The sequence below is a fragment of the Myiozetetes cayanensis genome, unplaced genomic scaffold (assembly GCF_022539395.1).
Source record: "Myiozetetes cayanensis isolate MyiCay16 unplaced genomic scaffold, myiCay2020 scf6-25, whole genome shotgun sequence".
In the NCBI taxonomy this organism is placed as follows: Eukaryota; Metazoa; Chordata; class Aves; order Passeriformes; family Tyrannidae; genus Myiozetetes; species Myiozetetes cayanensis.
This window is the reverse complement of record NW_026087853.1, coordinates 59,757,145-59,775,687: the sequence shown is the minus strand read 5'-3', so window position 1 is coordinate 59,775,687 and position 18,543 is coordinate 59,757,145. Positions and strand designations below refer to the sequence as shown.

The following is an 18,543-nucleotide window of genomic DNA, read 5'->3' as shown; positions in this document are numbered from 1 at the left end:
ATAAAAACCTATCAAACAAACAGAAAGAGTAACAGACAGAAATGAGTGACATTGTAGTGACCAACAGGCCGTGTTGGGTTTCCCCCCCCCATCCTAAACGAAGCAAGAGATTTGCGAGGGTTTTCGTTTTTACTCAAAACAAAAACAAACAATCGAAACAAAACAAAACAAACAAAACAACCAAAACAAACAAACAAACACCCCCCCAAGCAACCAAAACAAACAAACAAACACCACCTTCGGCAGTGCTGATTTCGGGGCCGGGACGGGAGGGGGAAGTGCTGTGTGAAACAGTGTCTGTGGGACCTGGGGAGGGCACGGGTCATTCCCGGGGGAAGGCACGGGTCGTTCCCGGGGGAAGGCACGGGTCATTCCCGGGGAAGGCACGGGTCGTTCCCGCTGTGGAGGCCGCGGGTCGCTCTCTCCCCTCCGCCCCGCCAGGGGCCGCTGCCGCCGCCGCCGCCCGCAGGAAGCGCCGCCGCCCTGAGGGAGGGCGGTTCATGGCGGGCGCCGCCAGCGGGGTCCGGAGCCCGGGCACAGGCAGCGGGACGGCGGCACAGCACCCACGGACAGGTACCGGGGAGCAGCGGGAGGGCCCCGGTAGTTCAGTGCCCCGCTCGTACCGCCCGTGTCACGCCGCTTCCCTCCCCCACTCCCCCCGATCGTCTTTCCGCCGGCATACCCTTAGGAACTACCTGGAAGCAGGATGGGTGGATTGTTTAGCCATCAGCAGTCTCTGTCTGTGGACAGTCTTAACAACTGGTCCAGACTAGCAGGGACTGTGCCAAGAGAGGTGACCCTGAGCAAAGCAGACTGCTGTCTGTATAATATAATATAATATATCCGCCTCATACCTTGCTCCCAAGTTGCTTTTGTGGAACTAATGCTGCTAAACATTTTAAATAGATGCTTGTTGTAGCTGGGGAAAAGTGCCTCTAAAAGGAATATGAGGAGATGCATGGTTTAATTCCAGAATAAATTTAGTCTCTTTTTAACCTTATCTACACTAGAAGGCTATAATTTCTTTACATGTTGTTTGTTAAATTACTTAAACCCAATATGTCAAGCTTATGGATAAAGGTTTGCAGTGCAAATCTAATTGATTTTAATTCTTCCTCTAGGGTGATCTTCACAGAAACTCCTACAGGCTTCAAAAAACTCATTTTAGGCAGAATAAGTGCAGTCAGTTGTTCAGATAAAGTAAAATGGATCCTTGTTCAGTTGGAGTTCAGCTTCAAGCTACCAATGAGTGCCACAAGACCTATTACACCCGTCACACTGGCTTCAAGACTAAGCAGGATGTGTCTTCATCTGACCTGCTACTGCTTCAGCTTAGGACTGGAATAACCCTCTCAGAGAACAACACAATCTGCTTCCACCACGCCAAAATTTACATCGAGAGATTTGAAGACCTGCAGAAGTCCTGCTGCGACCCCTTTAACATACACAGAAAGCTGTCCAAGAAAAACTTACGAGCGATTGACATGGATGACGCGGCTTTTCTCAGCGCCAAGTTCGGGAGGCAGTTTGTACCTGGCTGGAAGCTGTGTCCCAAGTGCATGCAGATAATAAATGGATCTGTGGATGTGGAACCTGAAGAGAGGCAAAGGAGAAGACTTGATCCAGACGTACGTATGTGGATCTGTTTTCCCATCCCCCCCGTCAAGTCCTGCAAGCTGTTGGAGTTGGGCTTTGTACAACTACTATATAAAGAAATTAATTTTTTTATCATAGAAATAAGGAAGGATTTCGTCCTTAAGATGTGTGGGAGCTGAGTGTATTTAAACCTTTATTTGGAGGACCTTAAAAGTCCTCTCCTCTAATTAAACATTATGGCCTTTAAACATCTGAAAAAATTGTGTCTGCTAGGGTGGCTTACAACTCCTAAGTTCATGTAAATACCAGACTGCTGCTGGTATTTTAAGCTGTTCTTCAAGCCCTGCAAACAACAAACTGAACACTGCAAAAGTTGTTTCTAAGGACGTCTCTTCAGTTAAAATAAAAAAATAATAAAAAAAAAAAGGCAATTTTTTCATTACCAAATGAACCTGCATTGAGGTGAATTAAGTGTACTCTGGTTGTGGTGTCTGGGCTGTGAAGGCCGTGGTGTTGGGTCAGGGACAGTCCTGAACTGGTGTGGGAGGATAGTGCTGAGCAAAGAATGCAGCTGGTGCACGGCTGTACACAGGTCATCAGCAGTGTGGGCAGCCAAGCTAGCAAAGGACGTTTGCATTCTAGGAACTATTTCACAGCTGTATTTTCCAGTTACATGTCAGCACGATTAGGAGGCTGATAGGAGTGAAATCCGAAAGCACGGGTTAGAACTGCTGCTACAAAGCTTGTATTGCTGAGTTCTGAGGCTGGTGTAGTTCTCCAGCATAAACGTTTTAAGACTTAAGAATCCTAGGTCAGAAATTCACCCGAGTTGTTACAATATCCTGGCTTGACTGGACATTTTCTTAAGAATCTAGATTTATAATTAAATGCCATTTTCTGTCTTTCTTCAGGGACGTACAGCCAAGGCTTTAAAGTCTCTGCAGTTTGCTAACCCAGGGCGACAGACTGAGTTCACTCCTGAGACCAGCAAGAGGGAAAAAAGAAGGCTGCAATCAAAAATTGCAGCATTTAATTCAGACAGGTAATCTGTTTGCTGTATTTACATTACCTTTCATCTCAAAATAAAGTATCCTCTATGGTCAGCTGTCTCTGTAGCGTTCAACATTATCCACGTGGGTCTTTGTGTGTTTATGGGTTGCTTTTTTTTGTTTTTGAGGATGCTAAAGCTCACTCTCATCCTTGAGATAAACAAACCAGAAGATAAAAGGTTGGCATGCAACCAGTATTTCAGGCAATTACAATATAAACAAGTGTTTGTGTGGCATGAAAATACTACACAGATCATAGATGTAGCTATTAATTTATGCATAAGCTGAAATTCTGATGATAGACTAAATCTGATTATAATAAGATCAAGCAGACTGCACTTAAAATATTGGAATTATCTTTCAGTAAGCTCAGTAGTTACACTTGGTAAAGAAAAGTGTGCAAGTTAGGACCTTGCCTTCCTTTCAAAGAACAAAGTTAGTATCCACGTTGGACAACACTAGATAAGTTATAACTTTCAAATGTGACTGATTTAAAAAAAACAAAACAAACCATAAAACAAAAACCATCACGGTTTTCTATTGAGGAAAGTTGAACTTTGTTATTTTCCGCTAAAAGTTTGGACCAGTCTTGTCCTTACAGAAGAGTGACAGAAGTCTCGGCTTTAAACCAGTCATGCAATATTTGTTAAAACACGCAATAAATATCACATTAATGCCTTGCCCCTGCTCTCCACCCAAGTTCAAACTTACAAGACAGACACTGGGTGTGCTGCTCACCAACTACACATCCCTTCCCTCTCCATTTGTTTCTCCTGCTCAGTTTGGGCACGTAGTAAAAATACAATTAGGACTGAGAAATGTTGTCAAATACAGTAAGGTCCGTTTGTCTTTTAAATTAACGGTGCTAAAGTGAACACCTGAAGAAAGCAAACTTCCCCTCCACAAATGTTTGCGGCTTGGTGTCGACACAGGTGGATTTGGACATGGAAATTAACTGTTGCTTTTCTTTATGCAGGCAAGTCATACCAGCCAAGAGCAAAGTCTATGACAGCCAGGGACTGCTGCTTTACAGTGGGATGGACCTCTGTGACTGCCTGGACGAAGATTGCCTGGGGTGTTTCTATGCTTGCCCCAAGTGCGGCTCCAACAAGTGCGGGGCCGAATGTCGCTGCGACCGCAAGTGGCTCTACGAGCAGATCGAGATAGAAGGGGGGGAGATAATCAGAAATAAGCATGTTGGCTAGTCTATATGTGTGAATTATTTAATCCTGAGTATATATTCCAGGCTTTGGTTAAACACAGCGCATTCATCATTTAGTAATTTAATGAAAGCCGTTGGAATTTGTCACAATCCGCAAGATTAATGCGCTCTCTTTCACAATCATTTTCCGTATGATTATAGAGATAATCGTGCTGCTCTCTCTTCATACTTCATTCTGCATTGCACTCACGCTTTTTAGTCATCCAGGTAAGATCTTGCTGAACAATCTTTTCACTGCTTTTAAACACAAGGTGCTAGATTTTAGTGTGATCTATCCTGAGACACTCGCTGTTGTTCCATGTATTGTTTTATGGAATGTACCATCTCCACATATCCCTCATTTTTTCCTTCTCTATATCAGGATCTTATGGGTTTTATCTGTTTTATGTGAAATACTAGAAGTTCTCAATAATTTACATACAGTATTAATAAAGCTTTCTCCAGTATTAACAGTGAGTGCTGCATCTTCTATAGAGTATCCAAGTTACTGATTAATCCAAACCTGTCCACTTGGAAAGGATTCAAAAGCATTTAGGTGTTCAGATCTCATCCAGGTTATTGGCATTTGAGATCAAATTATCCTTATTAATTCAAACCTCAGCGTTAAAATATTGAAATTAAACTGTAAAGGCATTGAAAAATATGTTAAAGTATTAATTATGGCACCAAAATTATTATTTTGTTGGTTTCTGCGTAACACAATGAAAATAATTTTACTGTGTTTGTTATCAGTCTGTAATTGGACTGAACTGATAATCCCAACAGCCCACTACCCTTTTTTCCCCTCTTCTTACTTGTTTTTAGGGTGAAGGTTTATATGCAGCTGAAATAAATTTGAGTGTCTGTTCCCACATCAAGGATATCTAGACTGTTACCATAAAAAATCACAGTTGAATTGAAATTATCTTTGGTTGATACATTATTTGTCCTCAGAATATTAAACCTTTACGATATAACAAGGTTTCTGGAAAAGAGATTTTGCAGGTGAGATCTCAGTAATATTGTTATTCCTGCTATTTTTGTTGTGTTTTAGATAAATTTCTTATTTCTGTGCTAGACTTGGAAGATCTGCATGTTTTATTTGTCACATTTATTCAAGAATACCGTTAACTGCTGATTTCTAAACACTTAGTTGGTCAAGTTGTATAATCTTTCTATTTCTTCAGCATATTTTGTTTTCTGATAAGCCTCATGAACATTGCATCACCAAAATCCAAAGTTGCTTTGAGTCGTACTGACATCTGCTGGTCCTAGCGGAGTATAAGCATCAACTTCTACTCCATTTTTACTAAATCTGTTATAAAAAATAAACAGACTTCCTTTTTCATTTGGTCTGAGTGTTGTCTGTTCTTCCAATGGATGTCTCCTTGGCCTGGTTATTCCAGCCAGATTTATCACGGGAAAACATGATGGGAGTTTTTGGGAGGGCCACACACCACCAGTGAGTAACACCATGGCTTTCCTTACATTCTGTTGGTATTTAATACATTTTACTTTGTTGACTACAGACAATTGACACAGCAATTCATCCTGTGCACTTGATCCATGTTTGGGACTGCTTCATCTCTTAAGCAACTTTTTGAATGAGGTGAAAGCGTAAGTAACCTCCCTGAAAGTGAGAGGGTAAAAGCTGGTCCAGCCTTGTCATTTATGTGTATTTATTATTATTTTTAATGAGACCAGAGTCAGTAGTACGCATTCTTAATGAACTTAACAGCTTTCCAAGTATGTGATGAATATAACTTAACACTCAAAGTCCACAGCTAGATTTTGGATTCAGGAATTACCAGTAACTTAAGTTGCCAGTACTGGGTACTGTTGATATTATACTGGCTACAGGACACATAGGTTTTTACCAGGAGAAAAAACCCTTAACTTCTTGGTTTGGGCTGTTCACTTATCTTCTTAACATATTCAGGCCATTTCCATTTAGCTGCATTTCTTTAACATGCCCACGTTGTAGTGCGTTATTCAGTTCCACAGTAAGGTTTTATACAGTTCCATGTGCCCCTCATCTATTTTTCTGTTAAAAGGCACTGTTGCAAGTCAAGCTTTACCATCCTGCCAGATTTAAAATGCTTACACCTATGAATTTCTTCAGGGTTTTTTTTCCCCTCCAGATTTTTATAAACACCACACAAGCTATCATCATCATCATCTAAATTGATTTGTATATGGCTCCCAGTAGCACATGCACTTCCCCATCTATCAGAATTACTCTACAACTAAGCCTGTTAAACAACTGCTTTCCATGCCATCCAAAGTTCAAAGTGCAGGTCTCACGACCACTTAAAACTCTGCATGCAGTGAAGAGAAAAGCCAGCTGCAGATACACCGTAATAAAAACCTTTCCTTTTGGTAATAATTGCAAAAATTAATGCCTAGACAAAGTTTATATATTTAAAAGGCAAAAAAAAAAAAAAAAAATCAATGACAGTGAAAGATTCTGGTTTGTGGATAGTGCATATCCCATGGGTCAATTTGAGTTCATTGCACAGAAGCTCCAGAATTGTGATCTTGTAAGTACAGTGTTAAGGATTGTTTTGGTTTGTTTCTCACACAGAGCTAATTTCACATCAAGTTTAGAAAACAGTCAAATTTATCATCTTCTAAAGCCAGCGAGGGTTATTCTGTGGATCTGGTGAGTTCCACACAACCCTGTGGTCATACCCAAGACAGGATGTGCCCTTCTGTGGAGCTGAAGGTTTCAAACCAATTAAATATCCCCTGGGATTATTTTTGTTAAATACTCAAATAACAACATAGTACTGTCAGGTAATTAACTCAGAGAGGTTTTATATTAACATTTTCAGCATTATGCTACAATAAGGCATTTATCTTTGGGAGAGACATTATAACCTTAGACAAAGCATGAATTTGGTTTTGTTTTAACCAATTAAAATCGTAAGTTTACTAACATAAGACAACTCTTAACTTTTTAATCTCTTGGCTGACTATTTAAGCAAGAAGTGGACAGACCTACACACAAAAAAAGTGAGTTTATAAATCCAGGAGTCAGAATTAAAGCTGCCATGAGAAAAGAAGAAAGCAATTAAGGTGACTAAATAGTTTTTTACTTATTTTAGACCTGTTTTAGGGTTCTTTTTAGCCTTTTCTTATAGGCATTACCCATATTAGCCTGAATGGGCCAATAGACAACTGCACCAAAGCTCTCACTGAAACCCCGTAGTGACAATGCTACACAGAGGTGAAGTGTTCTGTCACTTCTTATGTGACAGAAACATTCCAGCTTGCTGGAATCAGCATTAAGGCCTTGGAGTTCTCAATCTCATGAAAAAAGCATAAATAACTTCCAGTTTTTATTTGTTTTCCCCTAAGGTTGGAATTACTTTTTTTTTTTTTGTCATATTTGTGTCTCAATAAATGCAGTTTTGGCATTTTTTCGGCTGATCTCTCAGTGGAATATGGGATGTACTGACATGCAGAAGCTTGTCCTTTGTGGTCCAGATGTTTTTCCCCAATATTTTTAAGTTTAGCAAACATTCTGAAAGTTTTATTCACCTTTATACTGACTTCTACTCAGTCAATATGATTCTAACAACAACTTATTTAAACAGGCGAAACATTTCTCTCCCAACTCCAAGTTACGCATGCCTTTAAATCATACTATCAGTAGAGGAGCAGTTTATTAAAATTTCTGTTATTCGTTCACTGAAATGAGATTCCAAACCTTAGCTGCCCTCCAAACTCACATTAAAAAGTGTCGTGGGGAGGTGCGAACGGGTGCAATTAAACTGTGCTGTTCAAAACCCATTTATCCCGCTCTGAAAATAGGGGATTTACATTTTCCGAGCCCCTCGTACCCAGCAGAGGGCATTAGCTCGCTGCAAACGGGGCTCCCGGAGCTGCTCCGTGGTGCACTTTGGAAAGATGCGGCCCCGGAACGGGGAGGGAATTTCATTGACGGGCTGAGAAATCAAGCCCAGGACAAGAGAAGTATCACCCAAATCCGTGAGACTGCAACAGAGCAGACTCAAGTACGAGATTAGCACTGAAGAGAAGCTGATTTGCTCATGGGGACTTCATGCGGAGCTCCACACCAGTCCCCCCCAAAAAAACCTCGATTACTGCTAGTGCTTTAAGAGGAGACCAACACAATTTTTGCAGGTACATTTACATTTCGCTGTGAAATCTTGGTGCGGAGCTCCTGCCTGAACATTCCCTCGGAAATTCAGTATTGGGCAGCCAAGAAAGCCCCCTCACAGCAGGGCAATTCCTGACATCCACAGTGGTGCTACTGCCAGCGTTGGACAGTATTTTACCAGAGTAGCTGCAATAGTAGCCAGAAGCAGCCTAGCAGAAGGGGTGTTGGGTGAGGAAAAGCCGAGAGAGGCAGCTGGGGATGGGAAGTTTCCCTGGTTCTCCTGCCGCGACCGGGTGGTGAGAAATCTTGCACGAAATCTTCTCTTTTTCCCGCAGCTTTCTTCGGTAGCCCTTCACCTGTACTCACCAGCAAATTAAACCTGTATCAAACGCTAAATGACTCGCCTTTCTGAGCTCTAGCTGAGACAATATTAACGATTGGATTACAATAAGCTCAGTTCTCCATCTCACCCACAGGCGTCAGCATTATCTATCTACTACAACCTCCTGAGAGTAAACAGAGAGTCCCTTCAGAGTCCCGAACTGCAACCAGAAGTAAAAGCAATTCTCTTCCACTTGCTCTTGCATTTTAACTGGTAGCTCTACCTATTTTAAATTGATCTTTTTAGCGACTGAATTAGTACCATGAAGAAGACAACATTATTTAACATAACAAAATTATATATATATACCTTTATATATTTATCAGCAAGCATCAGCTGCACAACCTAGGTAAACTGCTTACCAGGACCATCAGAACTTAACTGCTCACAGAGAAACCAGTGGGAATTCAAAGACCCCGATCTATTCACAGCTTTTAAGACCTCACAACTCATCTAAGAAACTGAAACTAAAACTAAAGAACCCATTAACACAACCACTTTGCTTAGAGGTAGAAAATTCGATTTTACCAACTTTCAGTAGAACAAGTTTTCTTAATTCAGTATTTCTTTTTCTATTTAATTCTTCATAAGAGTACCTGATAATCCAGATGAGAATGAGTTTTCTTCTAACTTCAGCCATTTTCTGCTGTAAGTTTGTAGCATAAAACCCAAACAAAATGAAGCAAAAATCCCCACCATCAAACCTCCAAGTTTCTCCTTTCCTTCTGTTTTATAACAGGTGACTTCCTTGTCAGCTTGTAATCAGATGGGCTGGAACCTACCAGCTGATTTCAATGTTCCTGAAACTTTTCTCTGACCAGCTGTTCTTAATAGTTATTAATTAGAGGTTATTATATCTTGGTTTAGTTTTAATTTGTTATCTGTCTGCTGCTTCCTGGCAATGTCAGTCCAATCTCTAAGAGAAGAGAAAAATCAGAGTTTTTACTGTGTTAAATACACTTGTGCAGGATGCCCAACCTCCAGCAGGCTCCTTCAAACTGTACAGGCTCCTCATAGCAACACTGAGGGAGCCCCAAATCTCACTGCACTCTTCCATGTCTCAGTAGTGAGTTCCCCCTAACAGTTCTGGGGTGAAATGTCTTAGTGGGGGTAAGCAAGCCAAGCAACCACGTGGGTTCTGCCCAGGTGAAAATCAAAAAATGCTGGAACTGGCAGAACTGTTTGGACAAAGACACCATTCACCTCACTGGTTAAAAGTGGGAAACAGGGAGTGGAGATTGTGCCTGAGATCCTGCAGTCCTAAGAAGGCACTGCAGAAGGCAGCTGTGGAGCAGCCATCAGTGTACACATGAAATAAAATCACCTTCTGCTGTTGGATTCCCAAAACAAAATGTTGGGTAACCTTTACAGGGTTGTCCCCTAAAGATCTAGAGAAGCCTGAAGTCCCTATGAAATTTTATGTGCCAAATGCCTGGATCTGAAACTTAAATATTTGGGTTTCCCCTTTGGAGTTCAGAATCAGGACATGCAGAAGTAGAACAGGTGACTTTTCATGTGCTTTCTGTTGGATGTGGCCAGTATAAACTAACTGGGTAGAAAGCACAGTAACTTATACTAATCAAAGCTGGTTATATCTCTAAGCAAACTAAGAATTTTATTTTTCAAGAGGTTTTTTTTTTCCCCACTGTGTTGTGGGTTTGGTTTTGCTTTTATCAAAAACCTCAGAAAGGCCAAATCTATCCAACCTAGCCCGTGCCAGCTGCCTCTGCTTTATGGCTCCCTCATGTTAATTCCTTGTCTGGGAACTGCTGACTTTTTGAAGTAAAATATTGGGCTGGATCTGGTTTGGAGCAAATGAGGATGCAGGGCCACTGACAAAGGACATCCATCACGGGAGCTGCTGCAGGAGATGTCTGCAATTTCTTCTCCTCCAGAATGAGTGAGCTGCAACATCCAGCTCTACATGCACACACTCCATCCCAGCCAGGCATCTCTGACCCAAACCGGGGTAACAGGGTCTTCCTTCCTCGTGTACTCTCTGAGCACGTACTGATTCCCTAGTTTTAAGTAATACTCCTTGCTGCAGAGTGGCAGAACCCAACTCACCAACACTGCACCTGTATTTTATTTAATTTTAATCTGCGTGGTGCTCCAAATGGGCCAAGGCTGATTCAGGACTCAGCAGCATGTAGGACTGTAAATGCAGTCGATCCAGCCAAACCTAGCTGGAGCTCACCTCTCAGAAACACCAGGTGCAAGTGATGTGGCCAAAGTTGCCACTGATCCAACCAGATTTGTCTCAATCTGCCCAAGAGTGAAGAAGTAAATGGGCTTTGCTGCCTAAGTGTGCCTTCTGTCCTGTGGGGTGTGAGCAAAGGGGGCCTGCATTTCACTGACTTGTATTGGCCTTAGCAATCATTCAGTAGTTAACTGGAAGGCTGGACATTATCCTTCTGCATCCTCTGCTTCAGTGTAGTGTGAAAGGCCCATCCATCACCCAGTTACAGCTGGTATCCAGCTCAGTACCCAGACACTACCATGTGCAACAGAGAGAGCTTCTGGAGGACTGGAGCTGTAGCCCTTTCTCCTTTTACCTCTCTGCTTCCCTCTGGCTCCACTAATTTCACTGTTTTATTTTTCCCATCCAGCACTAGTTGGTGATGCTTCTCGCACGTCAGAAATTGCTACTGACACTTCAATTTCGCTTTATTTTTCTCCTGTCTTTGATAGCATTGTAGAGAACATTTATATCTGAATAAAAAGCAAATAATGCATGTCAGAGTATGCATCAGGGAACGTCAAATTGTTTTTTTCCAATTACAACTCTATTTCAAATAGGGTAATGCAATTAAAGGATAATTGCTAGAAGTGCAAAGCCGAGGTTATGATCAGAAATGGTTACCCTTTCACTTGGAAGGCCTGTCTTACTAAATAAAACATTCCTGTGGGGCAAGCTACTCCTCATATCTGCAGGTATCCAGAAGCAACTGCATGTCTGACACTACAAATGGAGTGGCTTTTTGTGTATGAATTGCCACTTTAGGAAAGGGGACAAATATAGGTGGCTTTCTCACTGATTAATAACGCTATAAATTCACTTCAGGATAGGGTATTAATTAGTAACATATTAGTAGTGTTTAATAAGCAGTATCATAGCATGCTTTTAAATAGCAGTCATGGTGAAGTGCAAATACTCCCTAAGCAGCGAGCTATAGTTTGAGTTCTGTTTTCTTCTATAAACTATCAGCAGCAAAATAAAGAAGAAGAAGAAAAAAGTAGGTTATTGTCAACGGTTTTCTCACTGAGTGTGTTATCTTGGCACTCCAGTGGCGAAGCATGGCGGAGATGGAGCCATTGGGACCAGCCTAGAGAGGGATTTTGGGGTATTCCCAAATACCCTCTTTGGAGGGGGTTTCCCTCTGCAGTTTGGCTCTCCCATATAAGGAGTGTTGTGGGGAGCCAGAAGTTTTCAAAAGCTTAGGATTCCTCTTTCAGAGCTGCCTTTGCCCCTGTGTGGAGAAGCAGAGTGATGCTGTTCCCTGGCTCATCCCTGACCCTTCAGTGGGAAGCCAGGCACAGGAGGAGTCAGGTTGTGCCAGCTGTGTGACCCACACGGAGCTGAAAGTGATTTTCCCATGACATGAGCATACATCACTAACTAGCAGGACGCACTAATTAGCATTGCCCTTTGCCAGTGCCCAGGGGAACAGGGCTTTTTTCTTCAGTTCGCTCACAGAAGGCCAAGGGGGGATCTAAAAGTACCTGATAAATGTGAGAGGGGTAGTTATAAAGGCTATGGTGCTTCAAGCTTAATTCAGATGAAGTCATGGACTTCCACCCTTTAAAAGTCCAAAACTGCTAGAAAAACCTGCCTTTCTTCAGAAGCCTGTCATGCTCCGCTGTCACAAACCATTAGTGGGGTTTTGCCGTTCTGTTTTATTTAAGTGCATGAAATAAACCAGCAATCCTTTATTATTAGCTGCTTTATTGGACTGGTAATCGTGCCTAAAACGGGCCAGGACTCCAATGTTCCTCCACTTGGAACCGCTGTTTGCTGTGAGAGCACGTATTCTCATTTTCTGCAAGAGTTTCAGTGGGATGGTGACCGAGTCTTGTTTGTCTGCAACCTTTTTATGGAGGTGGCTGACAGGTAGTGCAAACTGCATCATGGGAGTGAGCCTTATTTTAGTAAATGTTCCAAGGCAGTGACGACACTTGGGTGAAAATGCAGTGTTTGGGACTGAGCACGCTGGCTTTCCTCTGCTGGGCCCCACAAACTCATGATGTCTCCTCAGGAACGAGCCAAGCCCCACGGAGCTACACACCTGAATAACACTGAGGAGGCTTATCCCCCCCTGTGCTGTTAATCCCTTTGTGCTTCTCTAATGAGAAACCAGAAGGTGAAGCTGGACACTCAGAGAATTTGCTTTTTAACATTTTAAACACATATTATAGTAATAATAACAACAACAACAAATCTTTATATGTATTTATAGTGTTTATTAAGTGATAAATCAGTTTATTTCTCATGTCAGCCTTAGTTCCAGGACGTTTTTTTCTGCCTGTATCCCACTGTACCTGAGGCAGATAAAAATGCTTGTCTGTGTACAAACCAGGGAAATGGGGCAGAACAGCAGACCAGGAAACACTGATCCCTAAGGAGTAAACAAACAGTGGAAAAGCAGCAGAGTTAAAGTATTTTTGTTGTTCCCTGGAGATGTTTCCCTATCTCAATAATTGGGGGAATAATAAGTAAATAAATACAGTGTCTTATTTAGCTGTGCTGTTGTTGCTGGAGCCCTTTGTCTGTAGTGTTGTCAGAAAAAAACTTTTGGATTGATCTGGAGTGCACAAGCCTATTTTCTATTAAAGTGTATTAATGCCAGGTTCTGTGCAATTAGTGAAAAGTCAATTCCCATTACTAGTTAACAGTATTGAGTATCTGCTTTCTTCAATAAAAAGCTATGTCCAGCATAAAGACAATAAATCGATAAGCAGCCACTTTCTAAATCTATTCCGTCTCCTCCAAAAATGCAGAGAGTGCTGCCATTTAGGAGCCAGAATGGATTTAGAAGAAAAAAAATCCTCTGCAACTCCGTTCTCCTTTGGAAAAGCCTTTGCTCCTTTCCAAGAGCTGTACACGTGCAAAGCGGTGTTAAAATCTTTACATTCATTTAGCGGCATCAGAGACCGAGCTGGCAGAAATCCCCCGTGGAATTAAGTCGCCTCACGTGTCTGAATCACACACATGCAGCATGATTTTCTTTACTGGGAGGGTGGTGAGGGGCTGGAGCAGGCTGCCCACAGAAGTTGTGGATCCCTGGAAGGGTAACCATCTCTCCTTTTAGCAGTGGAAGGTCTGCATCTTCCTACAGCTGTCGCCTGGCATGGCACATTTGCCACGCTAATTCCACAGGTAATAGTTATTTTTTGGCAGAACTTCATCTTCTGCTGTGGCACTTGCTGGAAGAGCTGCCCAGGTGGCACACGTGGATTCTGCTTGGATTTGCAACACTTAGTAAGGACCTAGGATGCTGCCTTTCCAGTGGTCATGGAAAGTAATCGCATCCAATCGTGACAGCAGAGACTTCTGAGTGCAGGGAGCACCTGAATGTTTAGCTAAAAATCAGATAGGGAGAAGTGGCAAAGGTCTGCTTGGTGCCTTTTTAAGCTTCTGTGTGCAGTTTTCACGTCTGGTTAACGCCCCAATAAATGAGGAATATGATTTGAAACTAACAAAAAAACCAACCAACCAAACAAACAAACAAAAAACTAAAATGGAGTGAAAAAACTAGTTCTTCTTGGGTAAGAAAAATTAAAGCAAAGCAAGAACTGGGGGGGAAAGAGTGAAAGGAGATTTATTGTTCAGCTCCTGAGGTTTCTTTGGTTTAGTATTGGTTTTTACTTTCACCATGGATCTGCAAAAACCCAAAGGTTGAAGCTCAAAAGTGGGTAAAAGGCAACCCAAAGGCAGCTGCTGTCAGTAGCCTTTTTTGTTGTTAATGGCACCTGCAGAACCAGGGGGGAAGGAAAGACTGGTGGCTGAAGAAGCTAAAGATTTCTAAGGGAAAGAAAATGTATTTCTTTCTTTGCAGAGAAACAAGGAAATAAAGCTGCTCTGCCTGCTTTAATGATCATTTGCTAAACATCTAAGCAGCTGAGTTGTTAGTCAGAATGAATGTAAATGAAATTCAGACATAGACAGGGCTATTTGTAGAAATTTGATTTTTATAGACACATTGGCAGTACTTTTTCCCCAGAAGTATTACATTTTGATTTAGCTGAGGAAAAGAAATTATATTATGTGATTTAATTACATGATCGTGACTCACACTTTGTTACAAATACTGAGCGGTGAAAATGGAAGCAAAATGCAAGCTATCTGGTAGGTAAATATGTTCTTTTAAACTGTTGACTGAATTTGAATAATGAATAAATTGGGGGAAATGGCAATCTGCTTGTGGAAGCTCCAGAAAAATAAAAAAGGGCTGAGCTCATGAGGTAAATTATTAATGTTGGTATATTCGCTTTGCTCCAGTTATTTGTAACATAGGAAATGTGATTTGTGTGTATATGCCATTTTAATATTAACTCAGTTGCCAGCTCAGATCTAAAATAATGAGACAGATCCAAGTCTTTCATTTCCAGGGAAGCATTTTTAATACAATTGAAATCAACATGGTAAAACACTCTGCCCAAAGGAAGGCTGAAAACTGAGTTTTGGGAGGTTTTAGACCCTCCATTTTCTTCACCTGGGGTGTGACAGACACACACACACACACACACACACATGGAAGCTGCTCAGCAAGAGGATGACGACTCAGGGCTTCCACTTCTGAGTTCAAATGCATGCTGTGATCTTATCTGCAGCGAGTTTGATCAGCAGCAACTGCAACAAGAGTATAAACAAGAGTAAAAAAACCCATTGGATACATAGACACAGCTGTGTACAGCTGCAGGGCCTGAGAGTGACTGAGTAAGAGCTAACATCCTTGGTGGGATGCTGTTGGGGAAGCCTCCATGTCAGCAGGAATGTTGCACAACTGCCCTTCTTTCCATTTCCAGCCTTTCCTTACTACTCATAAATACACATTTCCATTCCTTTTCTTTTTTTTTTTTTACACTCTCCATAAATAAATTCAATTGCAAGTGCAGGACTAAAATTCTATTGAAGGGAGTTGTAAATCCCAGCTATATTTTTAGATCTGAGTGTTTTGTTAATTTTGGATTTGAGCGTTTCATTAATTTGGTTGCAGTGTTTCTCAGAAACGCTGTGATTTTAGTATCTGCAGATGGTAACTGTGGGACAACTCTGGGCTCTGAAGCCTTTTATATTACACCCCAGCATGTAGACAGGTCCACTGTCACTTTTCAGGCTTTGCTTTGCCAAAATGCCTCAGCCTGAGAGGGACCATGTCTGGGACTGAGAAGATTGTCCGGAGCTGCCCAGATCCAGCTAAATTATGCTGGGCTTTCTCCTCAGGTTTAGGACCCAAAATGAGTCCTCTTTGTGTTTCCATGCAAACAATCGTTGAAATCTGTCTTGGGGATCAAAGGGAAATGGCAGATTGGGGCTCATCTGGCTCTGAAGCTGCTTAAAACAAAGAGGGAACCCCCTTATTTTAAAAGGATGGCGGAATTTCTTTTGAAGGTGATGCCCTGGAAAGCTGGGCAGATCCCTCAGGAGAGCAGATCTCCACTCCAGGCTCCCCATGAGCAGCTGCAGTTCCCTCTGCCCCATCTCTGCTCATTTGTGTCTGGTGCATTTATATCAGAAAGAGAAGACTGACCTGGTGAGCAGGCTCAGCCCCACTGGCTGGTTGAGCTCCCCATGCCCCTGGTGAGCAGCATTCCTGTGAGCAGGAAAGCTCATCATTCTTCCAGCCCTTCTGTGCTCAGCCCACTGAAGGAGCAACTGGAGCCTCAGGGAGGCTGAGCTCACTTGTGGCCTTCTCAGAGACATCTGCAGCGTGGTCTTGCTCCAGGTGTGAATGAGCATAACACACAGGGGAGGCAAATCTGGTGGGAACAAAAGCTTGGACTTATCCCCCATCCACTGAGCTGGTCTTTTGGCTTTTGAGTCATGGGAAACACAGAGCGTTGAATACAACCATGCATCTTGCCCTAGATGATTATTTTAGACCAGCATGGTCTTGTGGTGACTAGTGATGGCACGAGAATGAAATGATTCTCATCTGCTCCAGAATCTGCTCCCCCAGTGACATATACAGCACAAACAATAGCAGGAGTTGGATTTCTTTTCCTTTTTTTCCAACTTGTTCAAAGCTTGTGCCAAGTTCCTTGGAAGGGTAATCTACAAGTTACAACGTGTGAAAATGAGAGTGCTGTCAGGCAAAATTCAGGTCCTATTTTCATACCACATAAGGATAGCAGCTCAGGTGGGGTTTTATCCAGATAAAAATGCCTCTGTATTTAACTCAAAGGGTGCTGGACCAGAAGTGAGATCACTGTGGAGTTTGGTCCAGCATCTTTCTTCTTTGTAAGACTGTTACCTGTCTTCAGATATGCAGCTTGTGTTGTCTTGGGGTGGATCCAACTTTCACAGTGAGCTGATGCTGCTGAGTTGCCCTGCACAGGGGCCAGGAGTAGGTTGGCTTCTTAAAGGCCTTAGAAGTTTCCTCTCTTCTTATTTTCCACTGACTGATTCTGTATTCCCCAGAGGCTGCTTGTTAACGGCACAGACTGTGGCCAAAAATTAAAAACAAAAAAAAAAAAAAAAGAGGAGGGGGTGGGGGGAGGAGAGGAAGGATGAGAAAACAAGGCACACCTGCAGCAGTCCTTGCTGTATATTCCCTCTGTCCCACCGACGGCGTCGTGTGGAAGGAAAATTGTTCTATCAGTGACTGTGTTAGATTCATGACCCCACCACAACCTTGAATTGGCCTTTAGTTGTCGCTGATGGGAACTGAAGAACAGCTCCTGTCGACATGATTGCTGCTCTCCAATGAATCAGAACACGCAGGGCACAGAGCAGCACATTAAACTAGCAACAGAAATATATCACTGTACTTTTATATAGATGTATTGCTTTTGCCCAGGCATATAAATGATTGGGCTATCCACTTATTTTTTTTCCAAGGACTATAAATTAAAAATAAGCTAAGGGTTTGGAAATTATGTTCTCTCTCTTTCCCCCCTCCCCTCGTCTCTCTTTTTCTTTCTTTTTCAAAGCTGGGTAGCTATTTTTGGCCTACAGTAAAACATTTTAAAGGTAATCTTACTGCCTGTGTCTACTTGACCATCCTTTTTTCTAAAAGAAATCTACTATTGCAGTTCTTCCTTAGGTAATTTAACACTTCAGTGTGATCACACTAACCACACATGTGGATCTCTATGCTGCTTCTGCTGCTAATGAACACTTACAAGGCTTTATTTTTTTCATTTAGTAAGACAAGCCACTGAAATGGTAAAATCTGTGTATATCAGGTGTTGGATTTTTTTCCCCTAACACATATTTTATAAAGTAAAATTATTTCAACATACCTTAACCAGAGGTCACTTTGACTTGAAAGTTAGTTTGAAGCACTGCTGCATAATTTAATGTGCTGCCTCAAAAATGGAAATGCTACACCATTAAATTGCAAATAATTTTTGCAACTTTTTGCTCGCTGATTGAATCATCTGTTCAAAGCCTCCCTTTAACTCAGAGATGATATCACCAGATCTTCAGAGATTGGAACACGTTTTGTCCACTGCACATTTCCAGCTCTTTCCAAACAATTTATCACTTACCAGCTTTGCAGCCGGACGTAGAAGCTATAAGTGAGCTGCTCAACTTTCATTCCTCTCCCATCTTGCGGGTTTTTGGGGGTGAAATGCAGAACAGGAGTCCAGGAACCCATCTTTTGTGGTCTGAGGCTGAGGCAGGCAGGTGTCACAGTGTTTGTTCCAGCCCTGGAAACCCTCGTCCATGGGAGCAGCCCCTGGTCGTGGTAAGTGGAACAACTGACTGCCATGAGCAAATTTTCCCTACAAGAATCTGTGGGACTGAGCCTGCCAGATCTTTTTCTGCTGGTTTTTTGAATGTGTTTTAGTTGGACCTTTTAAACTTCATGTTTCTTGGACTACCTGCTAAAGGACTTTTGGTGGTAACCACATGTCTGTGTGTCAGATGAAATGATTTTGCCAGCCACCAGCATATGACCTGATAATAATGACCTAAATAAATGACCTGGTCACAGCTATCTCTCCTCAGCAGTCATAAACA

General features: G+C 42.1%; 1 protein-coding gene across 1 annotated transcript; it reads left to right on the top strand.

The window, feature by feature from the left end:
- The first annotated feature begins 468 nt into the window (after positions 1–468).
- On the top strand, positions 469–5,194 carry ARL14EP (ADP ribosylation factor like GTPase 14 effector protein). The gene is made up of 4 exons (XM_050335239.1): positions 469–573; positions 1,122–1,628; positions 2,508–2,638; positions 3,622–5,194. Exons 2-4 carry the CDS (start codon positions 1,206–1,208, stop codon positions 3,848–3,850), a joined length of 783 nt encoding a protein of 260 aa, XP_050191196.1. The 5' UTR covers positions 469–573; positions 1,122–1,205; the 3' UTR covers positions 3,851–5,194.
- Positions 5,195–18,543: the final 13,349 nt, after the last annotated feature.

Coding starts and splice junctions, on each gene's coding strand:
- ARL14EP (XM_050335239.1), top strand. CDS start 1,206: ATGGATCCTTGTTCAGTTGGAGTTCAGCTTCAAGCTACCAATGAGTGC. Junction 1,629..2,507: donor GGAGAAGACTTGATCCAGAC/GTACGTATGTGG, acceptor GTCTTTCTTCAG/GGACGTACAGCCAAGGCTTT. Junction 2,639..3,621: donor GCAGCATTTAATTCAGACAG/GTAATCTGTTTG, acceptor TTCTTTATGCAG/GCAAGTCATACCAGCCAAGA.